This window comes from Anser brachyrhynchus, assembly GCF_964034855.1.
Source record: "Anser brachyrhynchus genome assembly, chromosome: 1".
In the NCBI taxonomy this organism is placed as follows: domain Eukaryota; kingdom Metazoa; phylum Chordata; class Aves; order Anseriformes; family Anatidae; genus Anser; species Anser brachyrhynchus.
This window is the reverse complement of record NC_137694.1, coordinates 26,462,360-26,489,201: the sequence shown is the minus strand read 5'-3', so window position 1 is coordinate 26,489,201 and position 26,842 is coordinate 26,462,360. Positions and strand designations below refer to the sequence as shown.

The window sequence follows — 26,842 nt, the reverse complement described above, 5'->3', positions numbered from 1 at the left end:
GGCGTGCGGAGGGGGTTAATTGTGGGGCCGCTGATGAGCTTAATGAGCATGTCTCAGTGTAAGGAGAGGGGGTTGGGGGATCTTCTTCAGTAATAGGTAGGGAAGAGTGGCGAAACCTTGCAGTAAGAAAGTGTAAGTTGTGAGTAGTGATTCAAAGATCATAAATCCAATTTCTTTAAGTGATTTATTCTTTATTGACGGCGCCGGATGCACGGGGGATCTTTCCGCCTATCGTGCATCCCGAAGTGAAAAGCCGTCCCAAATTTATACATCACAGTGATTAATATTTTATTAACGCCTATACATATTCATTATCTAACCCCGCCTACTCTCGCTTCTCATGCTAATCAGTTTTTTTGTGTCCTGCGCCTGCGCAGATCCTCTCAGTGGTCTTGGGCAGGGGTCGTCGAGCTGTGGTCGGTGGTCTCAGAGAGGAAGGCCATAAGTCTTCCTCACAGTGTACTTTTCACCCTTGGTCAGGATTCTGCTGAATTAGCTTTCTTCCTAACCGCAAGGACTGTTTTTTCTTCGAATCTTCTGCTCATTATTTTCTTATCTTGGATTCCAATGTCTTGTTCGAGATATATTGCCCGTATGTCCTATTTTGAGATACATTGTCCATACATCTGCTTCCTGCCCTACACCTAATGTTCTGTTCTCCTTTAATAGTTTCATTCTTAACCCTTTCTTATCTGGAATCGCCTCAGCTTCCCTAATCAATCCCCCCTTTTCTTTTCCCCATGCAAATTCTTTTGCATTGCATGCCCTTATCATTAGCAGTATCGCAGTGACATACATACAAATATTCCTACTACCAATAACATAACCAGATCAGTAAAAACTTGTTCTAACTATTGAAAGTTGGGTAACCATGAAGTTAACTTATTCCATATTTCCTCAAAGCCCCATGAAATGTTATCCTTACTAATCTTATACAGAAAATTTATCATGAGGCTCTTGCCTTCCTTGATCTCGAGCTTTTGACCATTATTAGTCCAAAAACAGTTAACTGCTACAGTCTGTGTTAATATAAAATTATACCAACAATCTAATTTACCTGGGCGGATACAACCTTCTTGTTGGCCACTTTTGGAAGTCGGTTTTACTAAAATCCCCGTTGCTTTCTCGTGGGCTGTTCCATTAATCATTCGGCACCCTATTTCAATTTCGTCCCCTACAGTTCTTTGGTGTATCCACCCTACCCTTCCCCTAAATTTTGCCATTCTGATAATGCATGTAAATGATCACCATTTGTTCGCCAAATAACCACAACAGCTAACTTTCCATTAATGCTCTTATCCTCCGTGGTTACGGCTTCAGACCAAGGCCACCCACCATTCTCTATCATCATAGAAGCACCTTCCAATTCTTGAATCACAATTACAACTATAAGCCACAGAAATAAAACAATTCTGTTAGCTAAATTTCTGCTAACTACATTACTAAATACTCCTGACCATAGTGTCTTCATTTCGCTTGACTGAACTTTAGTTTCAGTTCACCGTCACCCAGCGTTACTTTCCAGGGGGCTTTTGGAGCTTTCTTCACTCTCGAATAACGGATCCAGGCCGTTTGCTCCTTAATCTTGATGGCGGTATGTGTTGTCAGCAGCACCTGGTATGGTCCCGTCCACTTTTCTTCCAAAGGGCGACCTGCAAATGCTTTTACATACACATAATCCCCAGGTTTAAAGGGGTGGATTGGTTGGTCCAGCCCTCTAGCCCTGGTTCCTGAGACAACTTTAGATATTTGATCCAACTGTTTTTGGAGTCCTATTAAATAATTACCCAAGTATCCCGACCCCAGTTGCGTCAGGTCCTCCCCGCTGAACAAAAACTGATAGGGTCTTCCGTATAATATTTCAAAAGGGCTTAGATTTTCCTTTGTCCGTGGTTTTACTCTAATTCTAAGTAAAGCCAAAGGGAGAGACTGAGGCCATGATAAATTAGTCTCTTGTCCTATTTTGGCTATTTGTTGTTTGATTAGATGATTCATCTTTTCCACTTGTCCGCTTGCCTGTGGTCTGTAAGGGGTATGGAGTTGCCAGTCTACCCCTAAGACCTTACTTACTTCTTGAACTATTTGCGCACAAAAATGAGAGCCTCTATCCGAGGACATTGCTGCCGGAATTCCGAAACGCGGTATTATCTCATTCAGTAAAACCTTAACCACTTCTCTTGCCTTGTTGGTTCGACAGGGAAAAGCCTCTGGCCACCCGGAAAAAGTATCTGTCAAAACCAACAAGTATCGATACCCCCCTTTTCTTGGCAGTTCTGAAAAATCTATCTGCCAATGTTGTCCTGGATAGTTTCCTTTACTGATTATTCCGAACTTTACCCTATTTTCTGTATTAGGGTTATGATGCAAACAAATACTGCATTGCTGGGTTACTTGTTTTACCGTAGTATACAGATTTCTTCCCACCAAGACTCGACTCAGATTTTTATATAAGGTGTCTGCTCCCCAATGAGTCTTATTATGTTCTGCCATGACCATAGGCCATATTAAATTAGAGGGTAGTACAACCCTATTATCTTTCAGGTATACCCATCCATCACTCCTTGCTTTTCCTCCCAGGTCCCCAATTAACTTTTGATCTTCCTGTGTGTACCTAGGTTCCTGTCCTTCACCTAAAGTTTGTATTTTACCGTCTGGTATTAAAGTGAGCGCTTCTGCCTCAGCCAATCCGGCCACCCTTTTTGCTTCTTGGTCAGCCAATCGGTTCCCTACCTCGAAGTCAGCGGTTCCTTTTTGGTGTCCCCGGCAATGTATAACAGCCACCTTCTCTGGGTGCTTTACCGCTTCCAACAACTTCAAAATCTCCTCAGCATATTTTATTTGTTTTCCTTGGGCCGTTAATAATCCTCGTTCCTTCCAGATAGCCCCATGTGCATGCACCACACCAAATGCATACTTAGAGTCTGTCCAGATATTTACTTTCTTTCCTGCTGCTAGTTCCAATGCCCGCGTAAGGGCAATTATTTCTGCTTTCTGAGCAGACGTCCCAGGGGGTAATGGTTTCGACTCAATTACCTGTTGAGTGGTCGTCACCGCATACCCTGCTTTGCGTTGTCCTTGTTTCACAAAGCTGCTTCCATCAATATACCATGATTCGTCCGCGTCTTCCAAGGGCTCCTCCTTGAGATCTGGTCGGCTAGAATACACAGTTTCCATAGTTTCGATACAATCGTGGACCACTGGCTCGTCAGGAGCGTTACTAAGGAAAGAAGCTGGGTTCACAATGTTAGTAACCACAATTTCTACGTCATCTTGCTCCACCAGTATTGCTTGGTATTTTAAAAATCTTTGAGGGGATAACCAGTGTGCCCCTTTCTGCTCCAAGACTGCCGAGACAGTGTGTGATACCAGCACGGTTATCTTCTGTCCCATAGTGAACTTCCGAGCCTCCTGTATATTCATGATGACAGCGGCCACCGCTCGAAGGCAACCCGGCCAACCTTTACTTACTTCATCCAGTTGTTTAGAGAAGTAGGCCACAGCTCTCCTGTAGGGGCCCAGCTTCTGTGCCAGCACCCCCAGAGCCATCCCTTGTCTCTCATAGGAGTACAACCAAAAGGGTTTGGACAAGTCCGGTAGACCCAAAGCTGGTGCTCGCATTAACTCCAATTTAAGCTTCTTAAAGGCAGCCCGTGCTTCCCCCGTCCAGACCAATTTTGATTGGTTATTCTTGATGAGGTCATATAGGGGTTTTACAATTAGTCCATAATTATTAATCCATAGACGGCACCAACCTGTCATCCCTAGAAAAGTTCGTAATTCCTTAATGGTCTGTGGTTCTGGGGTACGGCAGATAGTTTCTTTCCGTTCTGTTCCTAACTCCCTTTGTCCCCCTGAAATCTCAAACCCCAAGTAAGTTACACGTGACTGAATCAGCTGAGCCTTCTGTTGAGAGACTCGATACCCATTCAAACCCAGAAAATTAAGGAGACTTATCGTCCATTGCATGCAGCTGCTCCTATTCTCAGTGGCTATCAAAAGGTCATCAACGTATTGCAGCAGAACTCCTTCGGTGTTTGGGGCCTCCCAAACCTCAAGCTCTTTTGCTAGTTGATTCCCAAAAATCGTGGGGCTGTTTTTGAATCCCTGCGGCAATACAGTCCAGGTCAATTGAGCCTTTCGTCCTGAGTCTGGATTTTCCCATTCAAAAGCAAAAAGCTTCTGACTTTCTGGGGCTAAAGTCAGGCAGAAGAGGGCATCTTTTAAATCCAGTACGGTAAACCAAACTAAATTATCTTTTAATTTAGTCAGTAATGTGTACGGGTTGGCTACCACAGGGTGTATATCTTCAGTGATCTTATTTATAGCTCTTAAATCCTGCACTAATCTATAGTTCTTCCCATCTGGCTTCTTAATTGGTAGTATAGGAGTATTATATTCAGATTCACACTCAACCAGCAGTCCATGTTTTAAAAACTTATCCACTATCCCCTTAATTCCTTTCCTGTCTTCTAATCTTAGGGGATATTGCTTAATCTTAACTGGCCTTTCCCCTGGCTTTAATCTCACCACTATTGGGGCTGCATTTTTGGCTCGCCCAGGGATGTCAGTAGCCCAGACTCCTGGGTAAACTTGGTCTAAAATCTCCGAAGGTACTTTACCGATGGGGTCTGCTTGTATCAGCGTTAAGCTTAGCGCGGTTATCAGCTTTTCTTCTCTCACCTTTAACCCCACCTTCCCTTTTTCAAAGACAATTTCCGCTTCTAATTGTTCTAGTAAATCTCGCCCCAGCAAAGACTTCGGGGATCCTGGTAAATATAAAAACCTATGTATTCCCATCTGTTTCCCTAACTTATATTTTAAAGGCCTTAGGAAAAAGGCTTTCTCGTGCTGGCCTGTAGCTCCTATCACCGTCACAAAATCCTCATCCTCTGGTATCAATTTCTGGTTTAACACAGAATAAGTCGCTCCTGTGTCAATTAAAAACTCCACTTCCTGTCCTGATTTCCCTAGCTTAATTTTAACCAGCGGATCTGCTAGGGTAGAATCCCCCGGTCCACTTCATTGGTCGGGAGATACACTAGCTACCATCAACCTGTTCTTCTCCCGTTGTTTCGGACATTCCCTTTTCCAATGACCCACTTCCCTACAATATGCACACTGATTCGGTCTCAGGGGAGGCTTTACTGACCTTCCCCTTATCCCATTCCCTCTTCCTTTTCCCCGAAAAGGTTCTTCTTGCCTCTGTAAGGCTGCAACAGTTGCCGCAGCAATAGCCCTACCCAGCCTTTGTTTCTCATTCCCTTCTCGATTCCTAAATACCCTCCATGCCTCTTCCACCAGCCTTTCTAAATCTCTCACATCCGGCTCTTTCATTTTCTGAAGCTTCCGCCTTATATCGTCCGCAGACTGACCCAAGAACAATGATACTAGCTGGACTTTACCTTCCTCAGAAGAGGGGTCTATCGTTGTAAATTTTTGCATTGCTGTCCTTAGTCAATCGAGAAATTCTGACGGGGTCTCAGTTTGCCCCTGTTTTATGGTATATAACCTAGACCAGTTTACAGACTTTGGTATCGCACTTTCCAAGGCGATCCTAATCCATTCCTGATATCTTTTTAATAACCTATAATCACCCTCATCATTATAGTCCCAGTTTGGGTCCACTCTGGGCACATATACCTCCACAGTTCCAGGTAAAACTCCTGACGTTACCTGGGTCTGTACTTGAGTTTGTGCATTCTTAATTACCAGTTGCTTTTCCGTTTCCGATAATGCTGCCAGCATTATCTCTATATCTTTCCAATCGGGATCTAAATTCTTTCCAATCAGCTCAAACCTCCGGGCCACTGATTCTGGATCATCCCGGTATCCTTTCACAGCTTCCTTCCATGAATCTAACTCAGCAGTTGTGAAAGGTACTTTTATCCGAGCTGGTCCGTTAGCCCCCATAGCCTGTCGTAACGGGGCTTGAATAACGGGCCCGACCTTACTTCGGGTTCGAGCCGTGATCGGGGTAAAGTCTCCATTCCCCCAACTCTCATTTTTCTTATCTATTCTGCCGTTTCCTGAGCTCGCCCCCACGCCTCGTTCTATTATCTGGGGCGGGAGGACATAATCCTCCATTCTCTCCTCTGACTCATTCAATTTCAAACATCTCTGCCCGATACTGCACGCTGAACAACATCTTTTCATTTTTCCTGCCCCTTCCTTCTTCATATCCTTTTCTATTGCCAGGATCAAAGGATCCTGTGGGGCTAAGTTAATTCCACACTCCTTCTGCCATTCCGGGTGGTTTCTCAAAGTGAAAAACATATCTGCGTATGACACCTCATCCCACTTTCCTTCTCTCCTTAGAAACAACATTAACTGTAGTAAAGTATTATAATTTAAGGTTCCATTCAGTGGCCATTTCCCTCACAATCCAACTTATAAAGTGGCCACCATTGAGTACAATATTTTATCAACGTTTTCTTATTTTCAGTTCTACCGGGGGATCCCCCTATATTTTTTCCAATGACTCAAGATACATCCCAACGGGCTTTTCTTCGGAATCCCACTACTCTGCTGCCCCCCCATGTTACAGTTCAGAATGTTTCTTGTTACACAATACAAGCCGGCAGCTTTCCACAATAACACCAAGATCCTAGTAACGTTATAAAGAGTATAATCAAAATCCCAAAGACAATAGCCAAGGTCAAGTTCCACATGTAAACACAACGTAATACTAACCTCGCATGCAAAGGTTATTTGTTTCCCAACAGCAACTGAGTGCTTTCCAAAAAACCAAATGCCGTCCTGCAGAAAACTTTTACTTTCCGACTTACAGACGACCCCAATTGACCGGTCAACCAAATAAACCAAAATAAAGAATATAATCACTTACAATGATGGGGTCCGTGTCTGCCTCCGCAGTGATCCGTTGAGTCGAGGAGTCCCTCCGGGAAATCCCGGGGGTACCCTAGGGAGTCCTGTTCCCAGCGGGTCCTGCGGTCCGACAGAGAAGAAGGCCCATCTGGGGTGCCAGATTGATTCAAAGATCATAAATCCAATTTCTTTAAGTGATTTATTCTTTATTGACGGCGCCGGATGCACGGGGGATCTTTCCGCCTATCGTGCATCCCGAAGTGAAAAGCCGTCCCAAATTTATACATCACAGTGATTAATATTTTATTAACGCCTATACATATTCATTATCTAACCCCGCCTACTCTCGCTTCTCATGCTAATCAGTTTTTTTGTGTCCTGCGCCTGCGCAGATCCTCTCAGTGGTCTTGGGCAGGGGTCGTCGAGCTGTGGTCGGTGGTCTCAGAGAGGAAGGCCATAAGTCTTCCTCACAGTGTACTTTTCACCCTTGGTCAGGATTCTGCTGAATTAGCTTTCTTCCTAACCGCAAGGACTGTTTTTTCTTCGAATCTTCTGCTCATTATTTTCTTATCTTGGATTCCAATGTCTTGTTCGAGATATATTGCCCGTATGTCCTATTTTGAGATACATTGTCCATACATCTGCTTCCTGCCCTACACCTAATGTTCTGTTCTCCTTTAATAGTTTCATTCTTAACCCTTTCTTATCTGGAATCGCCTCAGCTTCCCTAATCAATCCCCCCTTTTCTTTTCCCCATGCAAATTCTTTTGCATTGCATGCCCTTATCATTAGCAGTATCGCAGTGACATACATACAAATATTCCTACTACCAATAACATAACCAGATCAGTAAAAACTTGTTCTAACTATTGAAAGTTGGGTAACCATGAAGTTAACTTATTCCATATTTCCTCAAAGCCCCATGAAATGTTATCCTTACTAATCTTATACAGAAAATTTATCATGAGGCTCTTGCCTTCCTTGATCTCGAGCTTTTGACCATTATTAGTCCAAAAACAGTTAACTGCTACAGTCTGTGTTAATATAAAATTATACTAACAATCTAATTTACCTGGGCGGATACAACCTTCTTGTTGGCCACTTTTGGAAGTCGGTTTTACTAAAATCCCCGTTGCTTTCTCGTGGGCTGTTCCATTAATCATTCGGCACCCTATTTCAATTTCGTCCCCTACAGTTCTTTGGTGTATCCACCCTACCCTTCCCCTAAATTTTGCCATTCTGATAATGCATGTAAATGATCACCATTTGTTCGCCAAATAACCACAACAGCTAACTTTCCATTAATGCTCTTATCCTCCGTGGTTACGGCTTCAGACCAAGGCCACCCACCATTCTCTATCATCATAGAAGCACCTTCCAATTCTTGAATCACAATTACAACTATAAGCCACAGAAATAAAACAATTCTGTTAGCTAAATTTCTGCTAACTACATTACTAAATACTCCTGACCATAGTGTCTTCATTTCGCTTGACTGAACTTTAGTTTCAGTTCACCGTCACCCAGCGTTACTTTCCAGGGGGCTTTTGGAGCTTTCTTCACTCTCGAATAACGGATCCAGGCCGTTTGCTCCTTAATCTTGATGGCGGTATGTGTTGTCAGCAGCACCTGGTATGGTCCCGTCCACTTTTCTTCCAAAGGGCGACCTGCAAATGCTTTTACATACACATAATCCCCAGGTTTAAAGGGGTGGATTGGTTGGTCCAGCCCTCTAGCCCTGGTTCCTGAGACAACTTTAGATATTTGATCCAACTGTTTTTGGAGTCCTATTAAATAATTACCCAAGTATCCCGACCCCAGTTGCGTCAGGTCCTCCCCGCTGAACAAAAACTGATAGGGTCTTCCGTATAATATTTCAAAAGGGCTTAGATTTTCCTTTGTCCGTGGTTTTACTCTAATTCTAAGTAAAGCCAAAGGGAGAGACTGAGGCCATGATAAATTAGTCTCTTGTCCTATTTTGGCTATTTGTTGTTTGATTAGATGATTCATCTTTTCCACTTGTCCGCTTGCCTGTGGTCTGTAAGGGGTATGGAGTTGCCAGTCTACCCCTAAGACCTTACTTACTTCTTGAACTATTTGCGCACAAAAATGAGAGCCTCTATCCGAGGACATTGCTGCCGGAATTCCGAAACGCGGTATTATCTCATTCAGTAAAACCTTAACCACTTCTCTTGCCTTGTTGGTTCGACAGGGAAAAGCCTCTGGCCACCCGGAAAAAGTATCTGTCAAAACCAACAAGTATCGATACCCCCCTTTTCTTGGCAGTTCTGAAAAATCTATCTGCCATTGTTGTCCTGGATAGTTTCCTTTACTGATTATTCCGAACTTTACCCTATTTTCTGTATTAGGGTTATGATGCAAACAAATACTGCATTGCTGGGTTACTTGTTTTACCGTAGTATACAGATTTCTTCCCACCAAGACTCGACTCAGATTTTTATATAAGGTGTCTGCTCCCCAATGAGTCTTATTATGTTCTGCCATGACCATAGGCCATATTAAATTAGAGGGTAGTACAACCCTATTATCTTTCAGGTATACCCATCCATCACTCCTTGCTTTTCCTCCCAGGTCCCCAATTAACTTTTGATCTTCCTGTGTGTACCTAGGTTCCTGTCCTTCACCTAAAGTTTGTATTTTACCGTCTGGTATTAAAGTGAGCGCTTCTGCCTCAGCCAATCCGGCCACCCTTTTTGCTTCTTGGTCAGCCAATCGGTTCCCTACCTCGAAGTCAGCGGTTCCTTTTTGGTGTCCCCGGCAATGTATAACAGCCACCTTCTCTGGGTGCTTTACCGCTTCCAACAACTTCAAAATCTCCTCAGCATATTTTATTTGTTTTCCTTGGGCCGTTAATAATCCTCGTTCCTTCCAGATAGCCCCATGTGCATGCACCACACCAAATGCATACTTAGAGTCTGTCCAGATATTTACTTTCTTTCCTGCTGCTAGTTCCAATGCCCGCGTAAGGGCAATTATTTCTGCTTTCTGAGCAGACGTCCCAGGGGGTAATGGTTTCGACTCAATTACCTGTTGAGTGGTCGTCACCGCATACCCTGCTTTGCGTTGTCCTTGTTTCACAAAGCTGCTTCCATCAATATACCATGATTCGTCCGCGTCTTCCAAGGGCTCCTCCTTGAGATCTGGTCGGCTAGAATACACAGTTTCCATAGTTTCGATACAATCGTGGACCACTGGCTCGTCAGGAGCGTTACTAAGGAAAGAAGCTGGGTTCACAATGTTAGTAACCACAATTTCTACGTCATCTTGCTCCACCAGTATTGCTTGGTATTTTAAAAATCTTTGAGGGGATAACCAGTGTGCCCCTTTCTGCTCCAAGACTGCCGAGACAGTGTGTGATACCAGCACGGTTATCTTCTGTCCCATAGTGAACTTCCGAGCCTCCTGTATATTCATGATGACAGCGGCCACCGCTCGAAGGCAACCCGGCCAACCTTTACTTACTTCATCCAGTTGTTTAGAGAAGTAGGCCACAGCTCTCCTGTAGGGGCCCAGCTTCTGTGCCAGCACCCCCAGAGCCATCCCTTGTCTCTCATAGGAGTACAACCAAAAGGGTTTGGACAAGTCCGGTAGACCCAAAGCTGGTGCTCGCATTAACTCCAATTTAAGCTTCTTAAAGGCAGCCCGTGCTTCCCCCGTCCAGACCAATTTTGATTGGTTATTCTTGATGAGGTCATATAGGGGTTTTACAATTAGTCCATAATTATTAATCCATAGACGGCACCAACCTGTCATCCCTAGAAAAGTTCGTAATTCCTTAATGGTCTGTGGTTCTGGGGTACGGCAGATAGTTTCTTTCCATTCTGTTCCTAACTCCCTTTGTCCCCCTGAAATCTCAAACCCCAAGTAAGTTACACGTGACTGAATCAGCTGAGCCTTCTGTTGAGAGACTCGATACCCATTCAAACCCAGAAAATTAAGGAGACTTATCGTCCATTGCATGCAGCTGCTCCTATTCTCAGTGGCTATCAAAAGGTCATCAACGTATTGCAGCAGAACTCCTTCGGTGTTTGGGGCCTCCCAAACCTCAAGCTCTTTTGCTAGTTGATTCCCAAAAATCGTGGGGCTGTTTTTGAATCCCTGCGGCAATACAGTCCAGGTCAATTGAGCCTTTCGTCCTGAGTCTGGATTTTCCCATTCAAAAGCAAAAAGCTTCTGACTTTCTGGGGCTAAAGTCAGGCAGAAGAGGGCATCTTTTAAATCCAGTACGGTAAACCAAACTAAATTATCTTTTAATTTAGTCAGTAATGTGTACGGGTTGGCTACCACAGGGTGTATATCTTCAGTGATCTTATTTATAGCTCTTAAATCCTGCACTAATCTATAGTTCTTCCCATCTGGCTTCTTAATTGGTAGTATAGGAGTATTATATTCAGATTCACACTCAACCAGCAGTCCATGTTTTAAAAACTTATCCACTATCCCCTTAATTCCTTTCCTGTCTTCTAATCTTAGGGGATATTGCTTAATCTTAACTGGCCTTTCCCCTGGCTTTAATCTCACCACTATTGGGGCTGCATTTTTGGCTCGCCCAGGGATGTCAGTAGCCCAGACTCCTGGGTAAACTTGGTCTAAAATCTCCGAAGGTACTTTACCGATGGGGTCTGCTTGTATCAGCGTTAAGCTTAGCGCGGTTATCAGCTTTTCTTCTCTCACCTTTAACCCCACCTTCCCTTTTTCAAAGACAATTTCCGCTTCTAATTGTTCTAGTAAATCTCGCCCCAGCAAAGACTTCGGGGATCCTGGTAAATATAAAAACCTATGTATTCCCATCTGTTTCCCTAACTTATATTTTAAAGGCCTTAGGAAAAAGGCTTTCTCGTGCTGGCCTGTAGCTCCTATCACCGTCACAAAATCCTCATCCTCTGGTATCAATTTCTGGTTTAACACAGAATAAGTCGCTCCTGTGTCAATTAAAAACTCCACTTCCTGTCCTGATTTCCCTAGCTTAATTTTAACCAGCGGATCTGCTAGGGTAGAATCCCCCGGTCCACTTCATTGGTCGGGAGATACACTAGCTACCATCAACCTGTTCTTCTCCCGTTGTTTCGGACATTCCCTTTTCCAATGACCCACTTCCCTACAATATGCACACTGATTCGGTCTCAGGGGAGGCTTTACTGACCTTCCCCTTATCCCATTCCCTCTTCCTTTTCCCCGAAAAGGTTCTTCTTGCCTCTGTAAGGCTGCAACAGTTGCCGCAGCAATAGCCCTACCCAGCCTTTGTTTCTCATTCCCTTCTCGATTCCTAAATACCCTCCATGCCTCTTCCACCAGCCTTTCTAAATCTCTCACATCCGGCTCTTTCATTTTCTGAAGCTTCCGCCTTATATCGTCCGCAGACTGACCCAAGAACAATGATACTAGCTGGACTTTACCTTCCTCAGAAGAGGGGTCTATCGTTGTAAATTTTTGCATTGCTGTCCTTAGTCAATCGAGAAATTCTGACGGGGTCTCAGTTTGCCCCTGTTTTATGGTATATAACCTAGACCAGTTTACAGACTTTGGTATCGCACTTTCCAAGGCGATCCTAATCCATTCCTGATATCTTTTTAATAACCTATAATCACCCTCATCATTATAGTCCCAGTTTGGGTCCACTCTGGGCACATATACCTCCACAGTTCCAGGTAAAACTCCTGACGTTACCTGGGTCTGTACTTGAGTTTGTGCATTCTTAATTACCAGTTGCTTTTCCGTTTCCGATAATGCTGCCAGCATTATCTCTATATCTTTCCAATCGGGATCTAAATTCTTTCCAATCAGCTCAAACCTCCGGGCCACTGATTCTGGATCATCCCGGTATCCTTTCACAGCTTCCTTCCATGAATCTAACTCAGCAGTTGTGAAAGGTACTTTTATCCGAGCTGGTCCGTTAGCCCCCATAGCCTGTCGTAACGGGGCTTGAATAACGGGCCCGACCTTACTTCGGGTTCGAGCCGTGATCGGGGTAAAGTCTCCATTCCCCCAACTCTCATTTTTCTTATCTATTCTGCCGTTTCCTGAGCTCGCCCCCACGCCTCGTTCTATTATCTGGGGCGGGAGGACATAATCCTCCATTCTCTCCTCTGACTCATTCAATTTCAAACATCTCTGCCCGATACTGCACGCTGAACAACATCTTTTCATTTTTCCTGCCCCTTCCTTCTTCATATCCTTTTCTATTGCCAGGATCAAAGGATCCTGTGGGGCTAAGTTAATTCCACACTCCTTCTGCCATTCCGGGTGGTTTCTCAAAGTGAAAAACATATCTGCGTATGACACCTCATCCCACTTTCCTTCTCTCCTTAGAAACAACATTAACTGTAGTAAAGTATTATAATTTAAGGTTCCATTCAGTGGCCATTTCCCTCACAATCCAACTTATAAAGTGGCCACCATTGAGTACAATATTTTATCAACGTTTTCTTATTTTCAGTTCTACCGGGGGATCCCCCTATATTTTTTCCAATGACTCAAGATACATCCCAACGGGCTTTTCTTCGGAATCCCACTACTCTGCTGCCCCCCCATGTTACAGTTCAGAATGTTTCTTGTTACACAATACAAGCCGGCAGCTTTCCACAATAACACCAAGATCCTAGTAACGTTATAAAGAGTATAATCAAAATCCCAAAGACAATAGCCAAGGTCAAGTTCCACATGTAAACACAACGTAATACTAACCTCGCATGCAAAGGTTATTTGTTTCCCAACAGCAACTGAGTGCTTTCCAAAAAACCAAATGCCGTCCTGCAGAAAACTTTTACTTTCCGACTTACAGACGACCCCAATTGACCGGTCAACCAAATAAACCAAAATAAAGAATATAATCACTTACAATGATGGGGTCCGTGTCTGCCTCCGCAGTGATCCGTTGAGTCGAGGAGTCCCTCCGGGAAATCCCGGGGGTACCCTAGGGAGTCCTGTTCCCAGCGGGTCCTGCGGTCCGACAGAGAAGAAGTCCCATCTGGGGTGCCAGATTGATTCAAAGATCATAAATCCAATTTCTTTAAGTGATTTATTCTTTATTGACGGCGCCGGATGCACGGGGGATCTTTCCGCCTATCGTGCATCCCGAAGTGAAAAGCCGTCCCAAATTTATACATCACAGTGATTAATATTTTATTAACGCCTATACATATTCATTATCTAACCCCGCCTACTCTCGCTTCTCATGCTAATCAGTTTTTTTGTGTCCTGCGCCTGCGCAGATCCTCTCAGTGGTCTTGGGCAGGGGTCGTCGAGCTGTGGTCGGTGGTCTCAGAGAGGAAGGCCATAAGTCTTCCTCACAGTGTACTTTTCACCCTTGGTCAGGATTCTGCTGAATTAGCTTTCTTCCTAACCGCAAGGACTGTTTTTTCTTCGAATCTTCTGCTCATTATTTTCTTATCTTGGATTCCAATGTCTTGTTCGAGATATATTGCCCGTATGTCCTATTTTGAGATACATTGTCCATACATCTGCTTCCTGCCCTACACCTAATGTTCTGTTCTCCTTTAATAGTTTCATTCTTAACCCTTTCTTATCTGGAATCGCCTCAGCTTCCCTAATCAATCCCCCCTTTTCTTTTCCCCATGCAAATTCTTTTGCATTGCATGCCCTTATCATTAGCAGTATCGCAGTGACATACATACAAATATTCCTACTACCAATAACATAACCAGATCAGTAAAAACTTGTTCTAACTATTGAAAGTTGGGTAACCATGAAGTTAACTTATTCCATATTTCCTCAAAGCCCCATGAAATGTTATCCTTACTAATCTTATACAGAAAATTTATCATGAGGCTCTTGCCTTCCTTGATCTCGAGCTTTTGACCATTATTAGTCCAAAAACAGTTAACTGCTACAGTCTGTGTTAATATAAAATTATACTAACAATCTAATTTACCTGGGCGGATACAACCTTCTTGTTGGCCACTTTTGGAAGTCGGTTTTACTAAAATCCCCGTTGCTTTCTCGTGGGCTGTTCCATTAATCATTCGGCACCCTATTTCAATTTCGTCCCCTACAGTTCTTTGGTGTATCCACCCTACCCTTCCCCTAAATTTTGCCATTCTGATAATGCATGTAAATGATCACCATTTGTTCGCCAAATAACCACAACAGCTAACTTTCCATTAATGCTCTTATCCTCCGTGGTTACGGCTTCAGACCAAGGCCACCCACCATTCTCTATCATCATAGAAGCACCTTCCAATTCTTGAATCACAATTACAACTATAAGCCACAGAAATAAAACAATTCTGTTAGCTAAATTTCTGCTAACTACATTACTAAATACTCCTGACCATAGTGTCTTCATTTCGCTTGACTGAACTTTAGTTTCAGTTCACCGTCACCCAGCGTTACTTTCCAGGGGGCTTTTGGAGCTTTCTTCACTCTCGAATAACGGATCCAGGCCGTTTGCTCCTTAATCTTGATGGCGGTATGTGTTGTCAGCAGCACCTGGTATGGTCCCGTCCACTTTTCTTCCAAAGGGCGACCTGCAAATGCTTTTACATACACATAATCCCCAGGTTTAAAGGGGTGGATTGGTTGGTCCAGCCCTCTAGCCCTGGTTCCTGAGACAACTTTAGATATTTGATCCAACTGTTTTTGGAGTCCTATTAAATAATTACCCAAGTATCCCGACCCCAGTTGCGTCAGGTCCTCCCCGCTGAACAAAAACTGATAGGGTCTTCCGTATAATATTTCAAAAGGGCTTAGATTTTCCTTTGTCCGTGGTTTTACTCTAATTCTAAGTAAAGCCAAAGGGAGAGACTGAGGCCATGATAAATTAGTCTCTTGTCCTATTTTGGCTATTTGTTGTTTGATTAGATGATTCATCTTTTCCACTTGTCCGCTTGCCTGTGGTCTGTAAGGGGTATGGAGTTGCCAGTCTACCCCTAAGACCTTACTTACTTCTTGAACTATTTGCGCACAAAAATGAGAGCCTCTATCCGAGGACATTGCTGCCGGAATTCCGAAACGCGGTATTATCTCATTCAGTAAAACCTTAACCACTTCTCTTGCCTTGTTGGTTCGACAGGGAAAAGCCTCTGGCCACCCGGAAAAAGTATCTGTCAAAACCAACAAGTATCGATACCCCCCTTTTCTTGGCAGTTCTGAAAAATCTATCTGCCATTGTTGTCCTGGATAGTTTCCTTTACTGATTATTCCGAACTTTACCCTATTTTCTGTATTAGGGTTATGATGCAAACAAATACTGCATTGCTGGGTTACTTGTTTTACCGTAGTATACAGATTTCTTCCCACCAAGACTCGACTCAGATTTTTATATAAGGTGTCTGCTCCCCAATGAGTCTTATTATGTTCTGCCATGACCATAGGCCATATTAAATTAGAGGGTAGTACAACCCTATTATCTTTCAGGTATACCCATCCATCACTCCTTGCTTTTCCTCCCAGGTCCCCAATTAACTTTTGATCTTCCTGTGTGTACCTAGGTTCCTGTCCTTCACCTAAAGTTTGTATTTTACCGTCTGGTATTAAAGTGAGCGCTTCTGCCTCAGCCAATCCGGCCACCCTTTTTGCTTCTTGGTCAGCCAATCGGTTCCCTACCTCGAAGTCAGCGGTTCCTTTTTGGTGTCCCCGGCAATGTATAACAGCCACCTTCTCTGGGTGCTTTACCGCTTCCAACAACTTCAAAATCTCCTCAGCATATTTTATTTGTTTTCCTTGGGCCGTTAATAATCCTCGTTCCTTCCAGATAGCCCCATGTGCATGCACCACACCAAATGCATACTTAGAGTCTGTCCAGATATTTACTTTCTTTCCTGCTGCTAGTTCCAATGCCCGCGTAAGGGCAATTATTTCTGCTTTCTGAGCAGACGTCCCAGGGGGTAATGGTTTCGACTCAATTACCTGTTGAGTGGTCGTCACCGCATACCCTGCTTTGCGTTGTCCTTGTTTCACAAAGCTGCTTCCATCAATATACCATGATTCGTCCGCGTCTTCCAAGGGCTCCTCCTTGAGATCTGGTCGGCTAGAATACACAGTTTCCATAGTTTCGATACAATCGTGGACCACTGGCTCGTCAGGAGCGTTACTAAGGAAAGAAGCTGGGTTCACAATGTTAGTAACCACAATTTCTACGTCATCTTGCTCCACCAGTATTGCTTGGTATTTTAAAAATCTTTGAGGGGATAACCAGTGTGCCCCTTTCTGCTCCAAGACTGCCGAGACAGTGTGTGATACCAGCACGGTTATCTTCTGTCCCATAGTGAACTTCCGAGCCTCCTGTATATTCATGATGACAGCGGCCACCGCTCGAAGGCAACCCGGCCAACCTTTACTTACTTCATCCAGTTGTTTAGAGAAGTAGGCCACAGCTCTCCTGTAGGGGCCCAGCTTCTGTGCCAGCACCCCCAGAGCCATCCCTTGTCTCTCATAGGAGTACAACCAAAAGGGTTTGGACAAGTCCGGTAGACCCAAAGCTGGTGCTCGCATTAACTCCAATTTAAGCTTCTTAAAGGCAGCCCGTGCTTCCCCCGTCCAGACCAATTTTGATTGGTTATTCTTGATGAGGTCATATAGGGGTTTTACAATTAGTCCATAATTATTAATCCATAGACGGCACCAACCTGTCATCCCTAGAAAAGTTCGTAATTCCTTAATGGTCTGTGGTTCTGGGGTACGGCAGATAGTTTCTTTCCGTTCTGTTCCTAACTCCCTTTGTCCCCCTGAAATCTCAAACCCCAAGTAAGTTACACGTGACTGAATCAGCTGAGCCTTCTGTTGAGAGACTCGATACCCATTCAAACCCAGAAAATTAAGGAGACTTATCGTCCATTGCATGCAGCTGCTCCTATTCTCAGTGGCTATCAAAAGGTCATCAACGTATTGCAGCAGAACTCCTTCGGTGTTTGGGGCCTCCCAAACCTCAAGCTCTTTTGCTAGTTGATTCCCAAAAATCGTGGGGCTGTTTTTGAATCCCTGCGGCAATACAGTCCAGGTCAATTGAGCCTTTCGTCCTGAGTCTGGATTTTCCCATTCAAAAGCAAAAAGCTTCTGACTTTCTGGGGCTAAAGTCAGGCAGAAGAGGGCATCTTTTAAATCCAGTACGGTAAACCAAACTAAATTATCTTTTAATTTAGTCAGTAATGTGTACGGGTTGGCTACCACAGGGTGTATATCTTCAGTGATCTTATTTATAGCTCTTAAATCCTGCACTAATCTATAGTTCTTCCCATCTGGCTTCTTAATTGGTAGTATAGGAGTATTATATTCAGATTCACACTCAACCAGCAGTCCATGTTTTAAAAACTTATCCACTATCCCCTTAATTCCTTTCCTGTCTTCTAATCTTAGGGGATATTGCTTAATCTTAACTGGCCTTTCCCCTGGCTTTAATCTCACCACTATTGGGGCTGCATTTTTGGCTCGCCCAGGGATGTCAGTAGCCCAGACTCCTGGGTAAACTTGGTCTAAAATCTCCGAAGGTACTTTACCGATGGGGTCTGCTTGTATCAGCGTTAAGCTTAGCGCGGTTATCAGCTTTTCTTCTCTCACCTTTAACCCCACCTTCCCTTTTTCAAAGACAATTTCCGCTTCTAATTGTTCTAGTAAATCTCGCCCCAGCAAAGACTTCGGGGATCCTGGTAAATATAAAAACCTATGTATTCCCATCTGTTTCCCTAACTTATATTTTAAAGGCCTTAGGAAAAAGGCTTTCTCGTGCTGGCCTGTAGCTCCTATCACCGTCACAAAATCCTCATCCTCTGGTATCAATTTCTGGTTTAACACAGAATAAGTCGCTCCTGTGTCAATTAAAAACTCCACTTCCTGTCCTGATTTCCCTAGCTTAATTTTAACCAGCGGATCTGCTAGGGTAGAATCCCCCGGTCCACTTCATTGGTCGGGAGATACACTAGCTACCATCAACCTGTTCTTCTCCCGTTGTTTCGGACATTCCCTTTTCCAATGACCCACTTCCCTACAATATGCACACTGATTCGGTCTCAGGGGAGGCTTTACTGACCTTCCCCTTATCCCATTCCCTCTTCCTTTTCCCCGAAAAGGTTCTTCTTGCCTCTGTAAGGCTGCAACAGTTGCCGCAGCAATAGCCCTACCCAGCCTTTGTTTCTCATTCCCTTCTCGATTCCTAAATACCCTCCATGCCTCTTCCACCAGCCTTTCTAAATCTCTCACATCCGGCTCTTTCATTTTCTGAAGCTTCCGCCTTATATCGTCCGCAGACTGACCCAAGAACAATGATACTAGCTGGACTTTACCTTCCTCAGAAGAGGGGTCTATCGTTGTAAATTTTTGCATTGCTGTCCTTAGTCAATCGAGAAATTCTGACGGGGTCTCAGTTTGCCCCTGTTTTATGGTATATAACCTAGACCAGTTTACAGACTTTGGTATCGCACTTTCCAAGGCGATCCTAATCCATTCCTGATATCTTTTTAATAACCTATAATCACCCTCATCATTATAGTCCCAGTTTGGGTCCACTCTGGGCACATATACCTCCACAGTTCCAGGTAAAACTCCTGACGTTACCTGGGTCTGTACTTGAGTTTGTGCATTCTTAATTACCAGTTGCTTTTCCGTTTCCGATAATGCTGCCAGCATTATCTCTATATCTTTCCAATCGGGATCTAAATTCTTTCCAATCAGCTCAAACCTCCGGGCCACTGATTCTGGATCATCCCGGTATCCTTTCACAGCTTCCTTCCATGAATCTAACTCAGCAGTTGTGAAAGGTACTTTTATCCGAGCTGGTCCGTTAGCCCCCATAGCCTGTCGTAACGGGGCTTGAATAACGGGCCCGACCTTACTTCGGGTTCGAGCCGTGATCGGGGTAAAGTCTCCATTCCCCCAACTCTCATTTTTCTTATCTATTCTGCCGTTTCCTGAGCTCGCCCCCACGCCTCGTTCTATTATCTGGGGCGGGAGGACATAATCCTCCATTCTCTCCTCTGACTCATTCAATTTCAAACATCTCTGCCCGATACTGCACGCTGAACAACATCTTTTCATTTTTCCTGCCCCTTCCTTCTTCATATCCTTTTCTATTGCCAGGATCAAAGGATCCTGTGGGGCTAAGTTAATTCCACACTCCTTCTGCCATTCCGGGTGGTTTCTCAAAGTGAAAAACATATCTGCGTATGACACCTCATCCCACTTTCCTTCTCTCCTTAGAAACAACATTAACTGTAGTAAAGTATTATAATTTAAGGTTCCATTCAGTGGCCATTTCCCTCACAATCCAACTTATAAAGTGGCCACCATTGAGTACAATATTTTATCAACGTTTTCTTATTTTCAGTTCTACCGGGGGATCCCCCTATATTTTTTCCAATGACTCAAGATACATCCCAACGGGCTTTTCTTCGGAATCCCACTACTCTGCTGCCCCCCCATGTTACAGTTCAGAATGTTTCTTGTTACACAATACAAGCCGGCAGCTTTCCACAATAACACCAAGATCCTAGTAACGTTATAAAGAGTATAATCAAAATCCCAAAGACAATAGCCAAGGTCAAGTTCCACATGTAAACACAACGTAATACTAACCTCGCATGCAAAGGTTATTTGTTTCCCAACAGCAACTGAGTGCTTTCCAAAAAACCAAATGCCGTCCTGCAGAAAACTTTTACTTTCCGACTTACAGACGACCCCAATTGACCGGTCAACCAAATAAACCAAAATAAAGAATATAATCACTTACAATGATGGGGTCCGTGTCTGCCTCCGCAGTGATCCGTTGAGTCGAGGAGTCCCTCCGGGAAATCCCGGGGGTACCCTAGGGAGTCCTGTTCCCAGCGGGTCCTGCGGTCCGACAGAGAAGAAGTCCCATCTGGGGTGCCAGATTGATTCAAAGATCATAAATCCAATTTCTTTAAGTGATTTATTCTTTATTGACGGCGCCGGATGCACGGGGGATCTTTCCGCCTATCGTGCATCCCGAAGTGAAAAGCCGTCCCAAATTTATACATCACAGTGATTAATATTTTATTAACGTCTATACATATTCATTATCTAACTCCGCCTACTCTCGCTTCTCATGCTAATCAGTTTTTTTGTGTCCTGCGCCTGCGCAGATCCTCTCAGTGGTCTTGGGCAGGGGTCGTCGAGCTGTGGTCGGTGGTCTCAGAGAGGAAGGCCATAAGTCTTCCTCACAGTGTACTTTTCACCCTTGGTCAGGATTCTGCTGAATTAGCTTTCTTCCTAACCGCAAGGACTGTTTTTTCTTCGAATCTTCTGCTCATTATTTTCTTATCTTGGATTCCAATGTCTTGTTCGAGATATATTGCCCGTATGTCCTATTTTGAGATACATTGTCCGTACATCTGCTTCCTGCCCTACACCTAATGTTCTGTTCTCCTTTAATTGTTTCATTCTTAACCCTTTCTTATCTGGAATCGCCTCAGCTTCCCTAATCAGTAGTGCCGTGGTACGGTTGGTGCGACGTCATCTGTCTCGGGGGACGTTACCCAAGGTGGCCAAGCCTGGCAGCACTCCTCCCTGTGCTTACGAGCTGCTTCGTGCGTCTGAGTTTGTGAAAAGTGAAGAGATGGCAATCAAAACCTAATTATAGCGTGCATATTTTCTTATCGTTAGCAGTGAAAATATTTAGTATAGTACCACTTCCAGGGGAGGAGATACAGCCCTCTGAAATACTTTCTTCTCTTTCATCACTAATAACAGTATAGCTATTAAAGCCTTAATTTTCCTTTCTAGGATGAGTCTTCACGGTTTTATCAAGCGTATTTGCTTCTGGCAATATTGCTCTCTTTGACCAAACTGGTTGATGTACCAGCCACTTCTATCAGTTGCTTATTAGCAGTGCTCTGTTGTTTCAGACCTGATCTGTAGAAGGAAGAGCTAAAATAATAATAATTAAAAAAAAAAAAAACTTTTGTTGAAACTTCAGCCAAGTAAATCCAGCTTGTAAAACATAATTCTATGAGCAGCTATTTTGAGAGCATCTCCTTAATTAGCACAACCATTTAATGGAGAAATGGAGAACAAAATGCATTTTTAGCTAGGTGTATCTGTTTTCTTCCAGATACCTTAGAAGAATTGGTAGAATTTTATTTATGAGATGGTAATATAGAGTAAACACAATCCATCCCAGTGCTCTTCCCTGGAGGAAGTGTTTTTTCTCAAGTTCTTTTTCAAGTGGCAGCATGCTCAGCCATAAAAGCATCTGGTTTGCAGCATAGTCCCCAGCAGAGACAGAGGCACTATGCTCCCTGCCAAATATCGCGTGTTTCAGAGGCTACCCCTGCAGTGCCCTGCAGATAAAACCTTGCTATGCAAACCCAATACTCCTATAGGAAGAGATCTTCTGCCATTCCTCTGGCAAATTCGGGGAGGGCCCTCTGCACCCAGACGGTCTGGAGCACGGGGACACCTTCAGCCGCTGTCACCAACCCAGCGACAGCACTGTGGCAGCACAAGTGAAGAATGGCCCCGCAGGAGCTGGATGTCAGGGGGGACCTGTCCCTGGATGTGGGTACGGTGCTGCCCTGTGCCCGGGAGAGTGTGGGGGTGAGCTAGGACAGCTGCCAGATCAACCACAGCCATGCGGAAGTAATGCTGTGCCCCTGCCAGCGGCGGGAATTAGAGGGAACGGTCAAATGAGTAGGGGAGGGGAGAAGCAAAGCCCGGAAGGGAGAAGAAGACAAAGACCTGCACTACATGACATGGTTTATTAAATACCAAGGAGGGTGACAGAACTTGGAATTAAAGGCAGGCTGTTATGTGCACAGAACCGCCGCATTCTTGCCGGCATGGCGGGGCCAATGGCTGCTCTTGCTCACTGCCTGGAAACTGCCCGAATTACGGGGCAGAAGGCAAGTGCTCGCAGTCTACTGCCATCTTGGTAGAACTATGGCTTGTTTTCTGGACTGGGACTTCGTCTGCTCCACCTTCATCTGATCAGTAATAATGTTCAGCTGTGAAAACAGGGAAACGCACAATAAGAGGGGAATGCTTAAGGAAGGAACACGTTTTCACCTCCAACTACAAGCATTTCAGAAGTTAGTGAAGGAAATACCACAGGCTACACACAGAACATCTAAAGGGAACCTGCAAATGACTCTTGCTCATCAGTGACTCTTGCTACAAAAAGACTCTTGCTACAGGCTTGGGGGAGAGTGGCTCAAGAGCTGTGCAGAGGAAAAGGATCTGGGGGTGTTGGTCGATGCTCGCCTGAACGTGAGCCAGCAGTGTGCCCAGGTGTCCAAGAAGGCCAACGGCATCCTGGCTTGTATCAGGAAAAGTGTAGCCAGCAGCACCAGGGAGGTGATTTTTCCCCTGTACTCTGCTCTGGTGAGGCTGTACCTTGAGTACTGTGTTCAGCTTTGGGCTCCTCAGTGCAAGAAGGACATCAAGGCCCTGGAACGTGTCCAGAAAAGGGCTATAAAGCTGGAGAGACCTCAGGGGAGACCTTATTGCTGTCTACAACTACCTGAAAGGAAGGTGTGGGGAGCTGGGGGTCCACCTCTTCTCTCAGGTAACTAGTGACAGGATTGGAGGGAATGGCCTCAAGTTGCACCAGGGGAGGATAAGGTTATAAATGAGGAGACATTTCTTCTCAGAAAGAGCAGTCAGACATTGGAGCTGGTTGCCCAGGGAGGTGGTGGCGTCACCGTCCCTGGAGGTGTTCAAAGAAAGGTTGGACCTGGCGCTTAGGGACGTGGGTTAGTGAGTGACATTGGTAGTAGTGTTAGTGTTGGGGAGAATCGAATGGATGTTTTATTAATGTCTCTTAGGTGATGGGTCTTAAAGTATAATTAAGCATTGCCAAATGTACTTATATTATCAATTAATCTATGTATACTGGGAAACTTAGGGAGTATACTGAACAGTCAAATGAATCTTTGAAGGGGAACCCTCGGAGGGAACAGGTACAACCTGACCTTGGATAAGGGCCTGGAAATGCTGAAATGAGTTGAAGCAGAACCAAGGAGCGGAGGGAGCATGCGTCGAGTGAGAAAGGTGAAAAGTTTAGCAGAGAGGAAGACTCCTTACTCCATCTGGACGACCACCCGGACGACCACCAGAGAGCACCACGCATGCGCAAATGGGAGGAGAGCTAATTAGAATGGAATGCGAGGCTGATGTTGCAACCTGTAATGAATATGTATACCTTACGTAATGTTGAATGTATAAATAACAGCTGGGATGTAACGGGACTTGAAGCCAGATTTGGGCACCTGCCCCGGCTTCCAGCGCTGAATAAAGCACCTTCATATAATCACTTGGTGGTTATGTGGTTGCTACGCTAACAGTAGGGTGATGGTTGGACCAGTGATCTTGAAGGTCTCTTCCAGCCTTAATGATTCTATGATTCTATGATTCTGTACCAGTGCAGAGAACAACACTATATGGGCTGCCGCAGGGAATGTTAACTCCATCCCAGACAGACCCAGTACAACTGGGGCAGGTGCCAGCTCAACCATGGCCACAGGGAAGTAATGCAGTGCCCCTGCCAGCCAGGCACGTTCTCGATGCCTCCTGAGGAGCCCTGCCCCATCGCATGGCCCGAGATCCCCATCCACGCTGCGGAAGAACGTCAACTGAGGCACAAAGAGCTCTTAAGGCAGGAGCCAGAAAGTGCCGCAGTCACTGCTGGACTGTGGGGGGGTGTGGCCCTCCAACTTAAGAGGACACTTGTGACGCCCCTGGTGATGCCCATTGTGACACAATGTGCCACCATCGCTGAGACGCAGTGTATGTGCACCCCTGCCAGCAGGAGTGCTCAGTGCTGTTGCCTCTGCTGTGGGAGCAACAGCGCTGCCCTGGCTGGGAGCCTCGGTGCGTCCCTGCCCTGCCTGGGAGCACCAGGCCACAGCCGCTGCTCGGGGCTCGGCTCCCCTGCCCCTGCGCCTGTCCGTGTCGGACCCAAGCAGGGCCCGCAGGGCTCTGGTGGCCCCAGGTGGGCTTGTGCCCACATCCTTGCTGCAGCATGCAGAGGCTCCTGGGGCTCCTCCACCGGGGCCAGGAGCATCCGATGCCCAGCAGCACTTCCCTGTCCAGAGACAGCGATGCCCACCAGCTGCCAGAAGAGGGCCTGCACGGGCTGCACCGCGCGGCCGCCCGTGGCGACCTGGCCCGGCTGAGGCGGCACTGGTGGCTGAAGAAACGAGGCAAAAACCGTCGAGACCAGGCAAAGCGGTGAGGGGCTGGGGGGTGCGCTTAAAGGCTTGGGGTGGGATCGCTCTCCCGTGGCGTGCGAGCTTCAGCCTGGTGCCGCTGCGTACGCGGCTCTGGCACCAACCCTCCTTCTGCAGCAGGTGTCAGCAAGAGCTGAGGCGATGGAGGGCTGAGGCTGGGCGTTGTCCGGCCAGGCAGCCTCTCGCCCTGAAGTCACTGGCACTGGACATAGTCGGGAGCACATGCTCCTACCAGCCCTTGGCAAAGCCTTCAGCCCCGTGCAGAGAGACGGCTGAAGCCCAGGGCAGAGTCAGGAGCACGGCAGCAAGGGCACCGCCTCCTCTGGAACCCTGGGTCAGAGCTTATGGGTGTGACCCGTTCAGTGACAAACTGGATCTGATTGATACAGCAGTGCGCGACGGGTTAAGAAGAAGGTTACTCAGAGGCATAGAGTGGTAACCAGGCTAGAGTAAGAGAAAGTGGGAACCACTAAGGAGGAGTTGTTAGGCTCGGACGGGCCTATAGAGGGCTACGCGTGATCAAAAGGAATGCACCAACCAGAAGTCTGTAACTATGTTTGCCAGCCACGTGCAGCGCGTGGAGGGGCTCAGAAAAACTATGTAAGATCTGGCATTGGGACAATAAAGGGTCTCCATTTCTCGACTATCTTGGAGCCCGTGTCGTCATTCCCTTCAAGAGCTGGTCACTGAGAGGGCTTTTCCCTCTCAGCTGGCAGAGGGGAACAATCCAGCTTTGCTTGGAATTGCTGGGGCGGCTCGAGCGCTGCTTGAAGGGTGTGCTGCCGACCGCCACTGCCCTGTCCTCTCCCTGTGGGGTTGTTTAGCAGCCGCTCGGGCATTAGCAGTTCTCTCCTGTCCTGTGGGTGATCAGCGTCAGGGCATTCACCGCCCTTCTGCCGCTTGAGTGATTGTGGAAAAACTTGGAGACTTACACTGACTTCGCACTCTTCATGGAGTTCCACAGCCTCCAAAGCTTACATTCTGCTTGGCATTGGCAAGTGGAGACTTGTGGCCCTGCGCGTGTTCCACAGCCAGAAGTGATTTGGGGCATTGCCTGCCTGTGGAAAGCTAATTTATTTTGGTTTTAGGACACCGCTGCACCTTGCTTGTGCGAACGGCCATGCAGACGTTGTTCGATTCCTGGTGCAAGAGAAGTGCCTGCTGAACCTTTGTGACAACACTGGCAGATCGCCACTCATGATGGTATGTGGAACACGTTACTCTGCTCTAAGTGGGGTTTTATCAATTGTGCTTCCAATGACAAGTGTCTTGCCGCATTCTTCACACCGACCTGTAGAGAAACATGAAAGTTGTAATCGGCACGTAATAGGCGTACACTAGCTCATCTCGGAAGACGCTCTTATCTTCCAGCACTGGGAAGCTGCTGTAGCTGTGACAGAGTGAAACATGGCACAAGTCCTTCCTTTTCTTTGTGTTGTTTGCAGGCAGTGGAGAGCCAGCATGAAGAATGCGTGGCGATTCTGCTAGAGCACCGTGCCGACCCAAACCTCAAAGTTTACAGAGGCAAGTCTGCCCTTCACCTGGCTGCCGCAGCTCCTAACACATCTCTAGCAGAGATGTTAGTTGAGCATGGTGCACACCTTGAAGCAAAGGACTGGGTAAGTTTTGAATCTGGGCAGCACTGCTCTTTGGGAAAGGCACTTAATTCGTCTGGGTTGTTCTGACGGGCATTCTTTATCCTTTCAGGAGGGAAATACCCCGCTTCTTCTTGCCATCTCCAGCCATCATAAAGAGATGGTAAAGTTTCTTCTTCAAAAAGGAGCGAATGTGTGTGCTCAAAGTTTCTTTGGAAGGTGAGGCATGGCTCCAAAGTTCATGTGGCTCTCCTTAGCATTGTCACT

General features: G+C 45.7%; 1 protein-coding gene across 6 annotated transcripts in view; it reads right to left on the bottom strand.

Moving 5' to 3' along the window:
- Nucleotides 1-26,842, bottom strand: part of LOC308194756 (uncharacterized protein) — a 69,918-nt gene that overhangs the window by 18,065 nt on the left and 25,011 nt on the right. For 3 of the 6 annotated variants that reach the window (XR_013950837.1, XM_080591042.1, XM_080591044.1), the window contains one exon: nucleotides 23,408-26,840. The exons of 1 other annotated variant lie outside the window; for it this stretch is intronic. Coding sequence is in view for 4 of the 5 variants with exons in the window: in XM_080591042.1 (XP_080447168.1) it covers nucleotides 26,777-26,840 (64 nt within the window). In the remaining variant the exon portion in view is untranslated. 2 more of the 6 variants (XM_080591040.1, XM_080591043.1) reach the window with 2 other exon arrangements.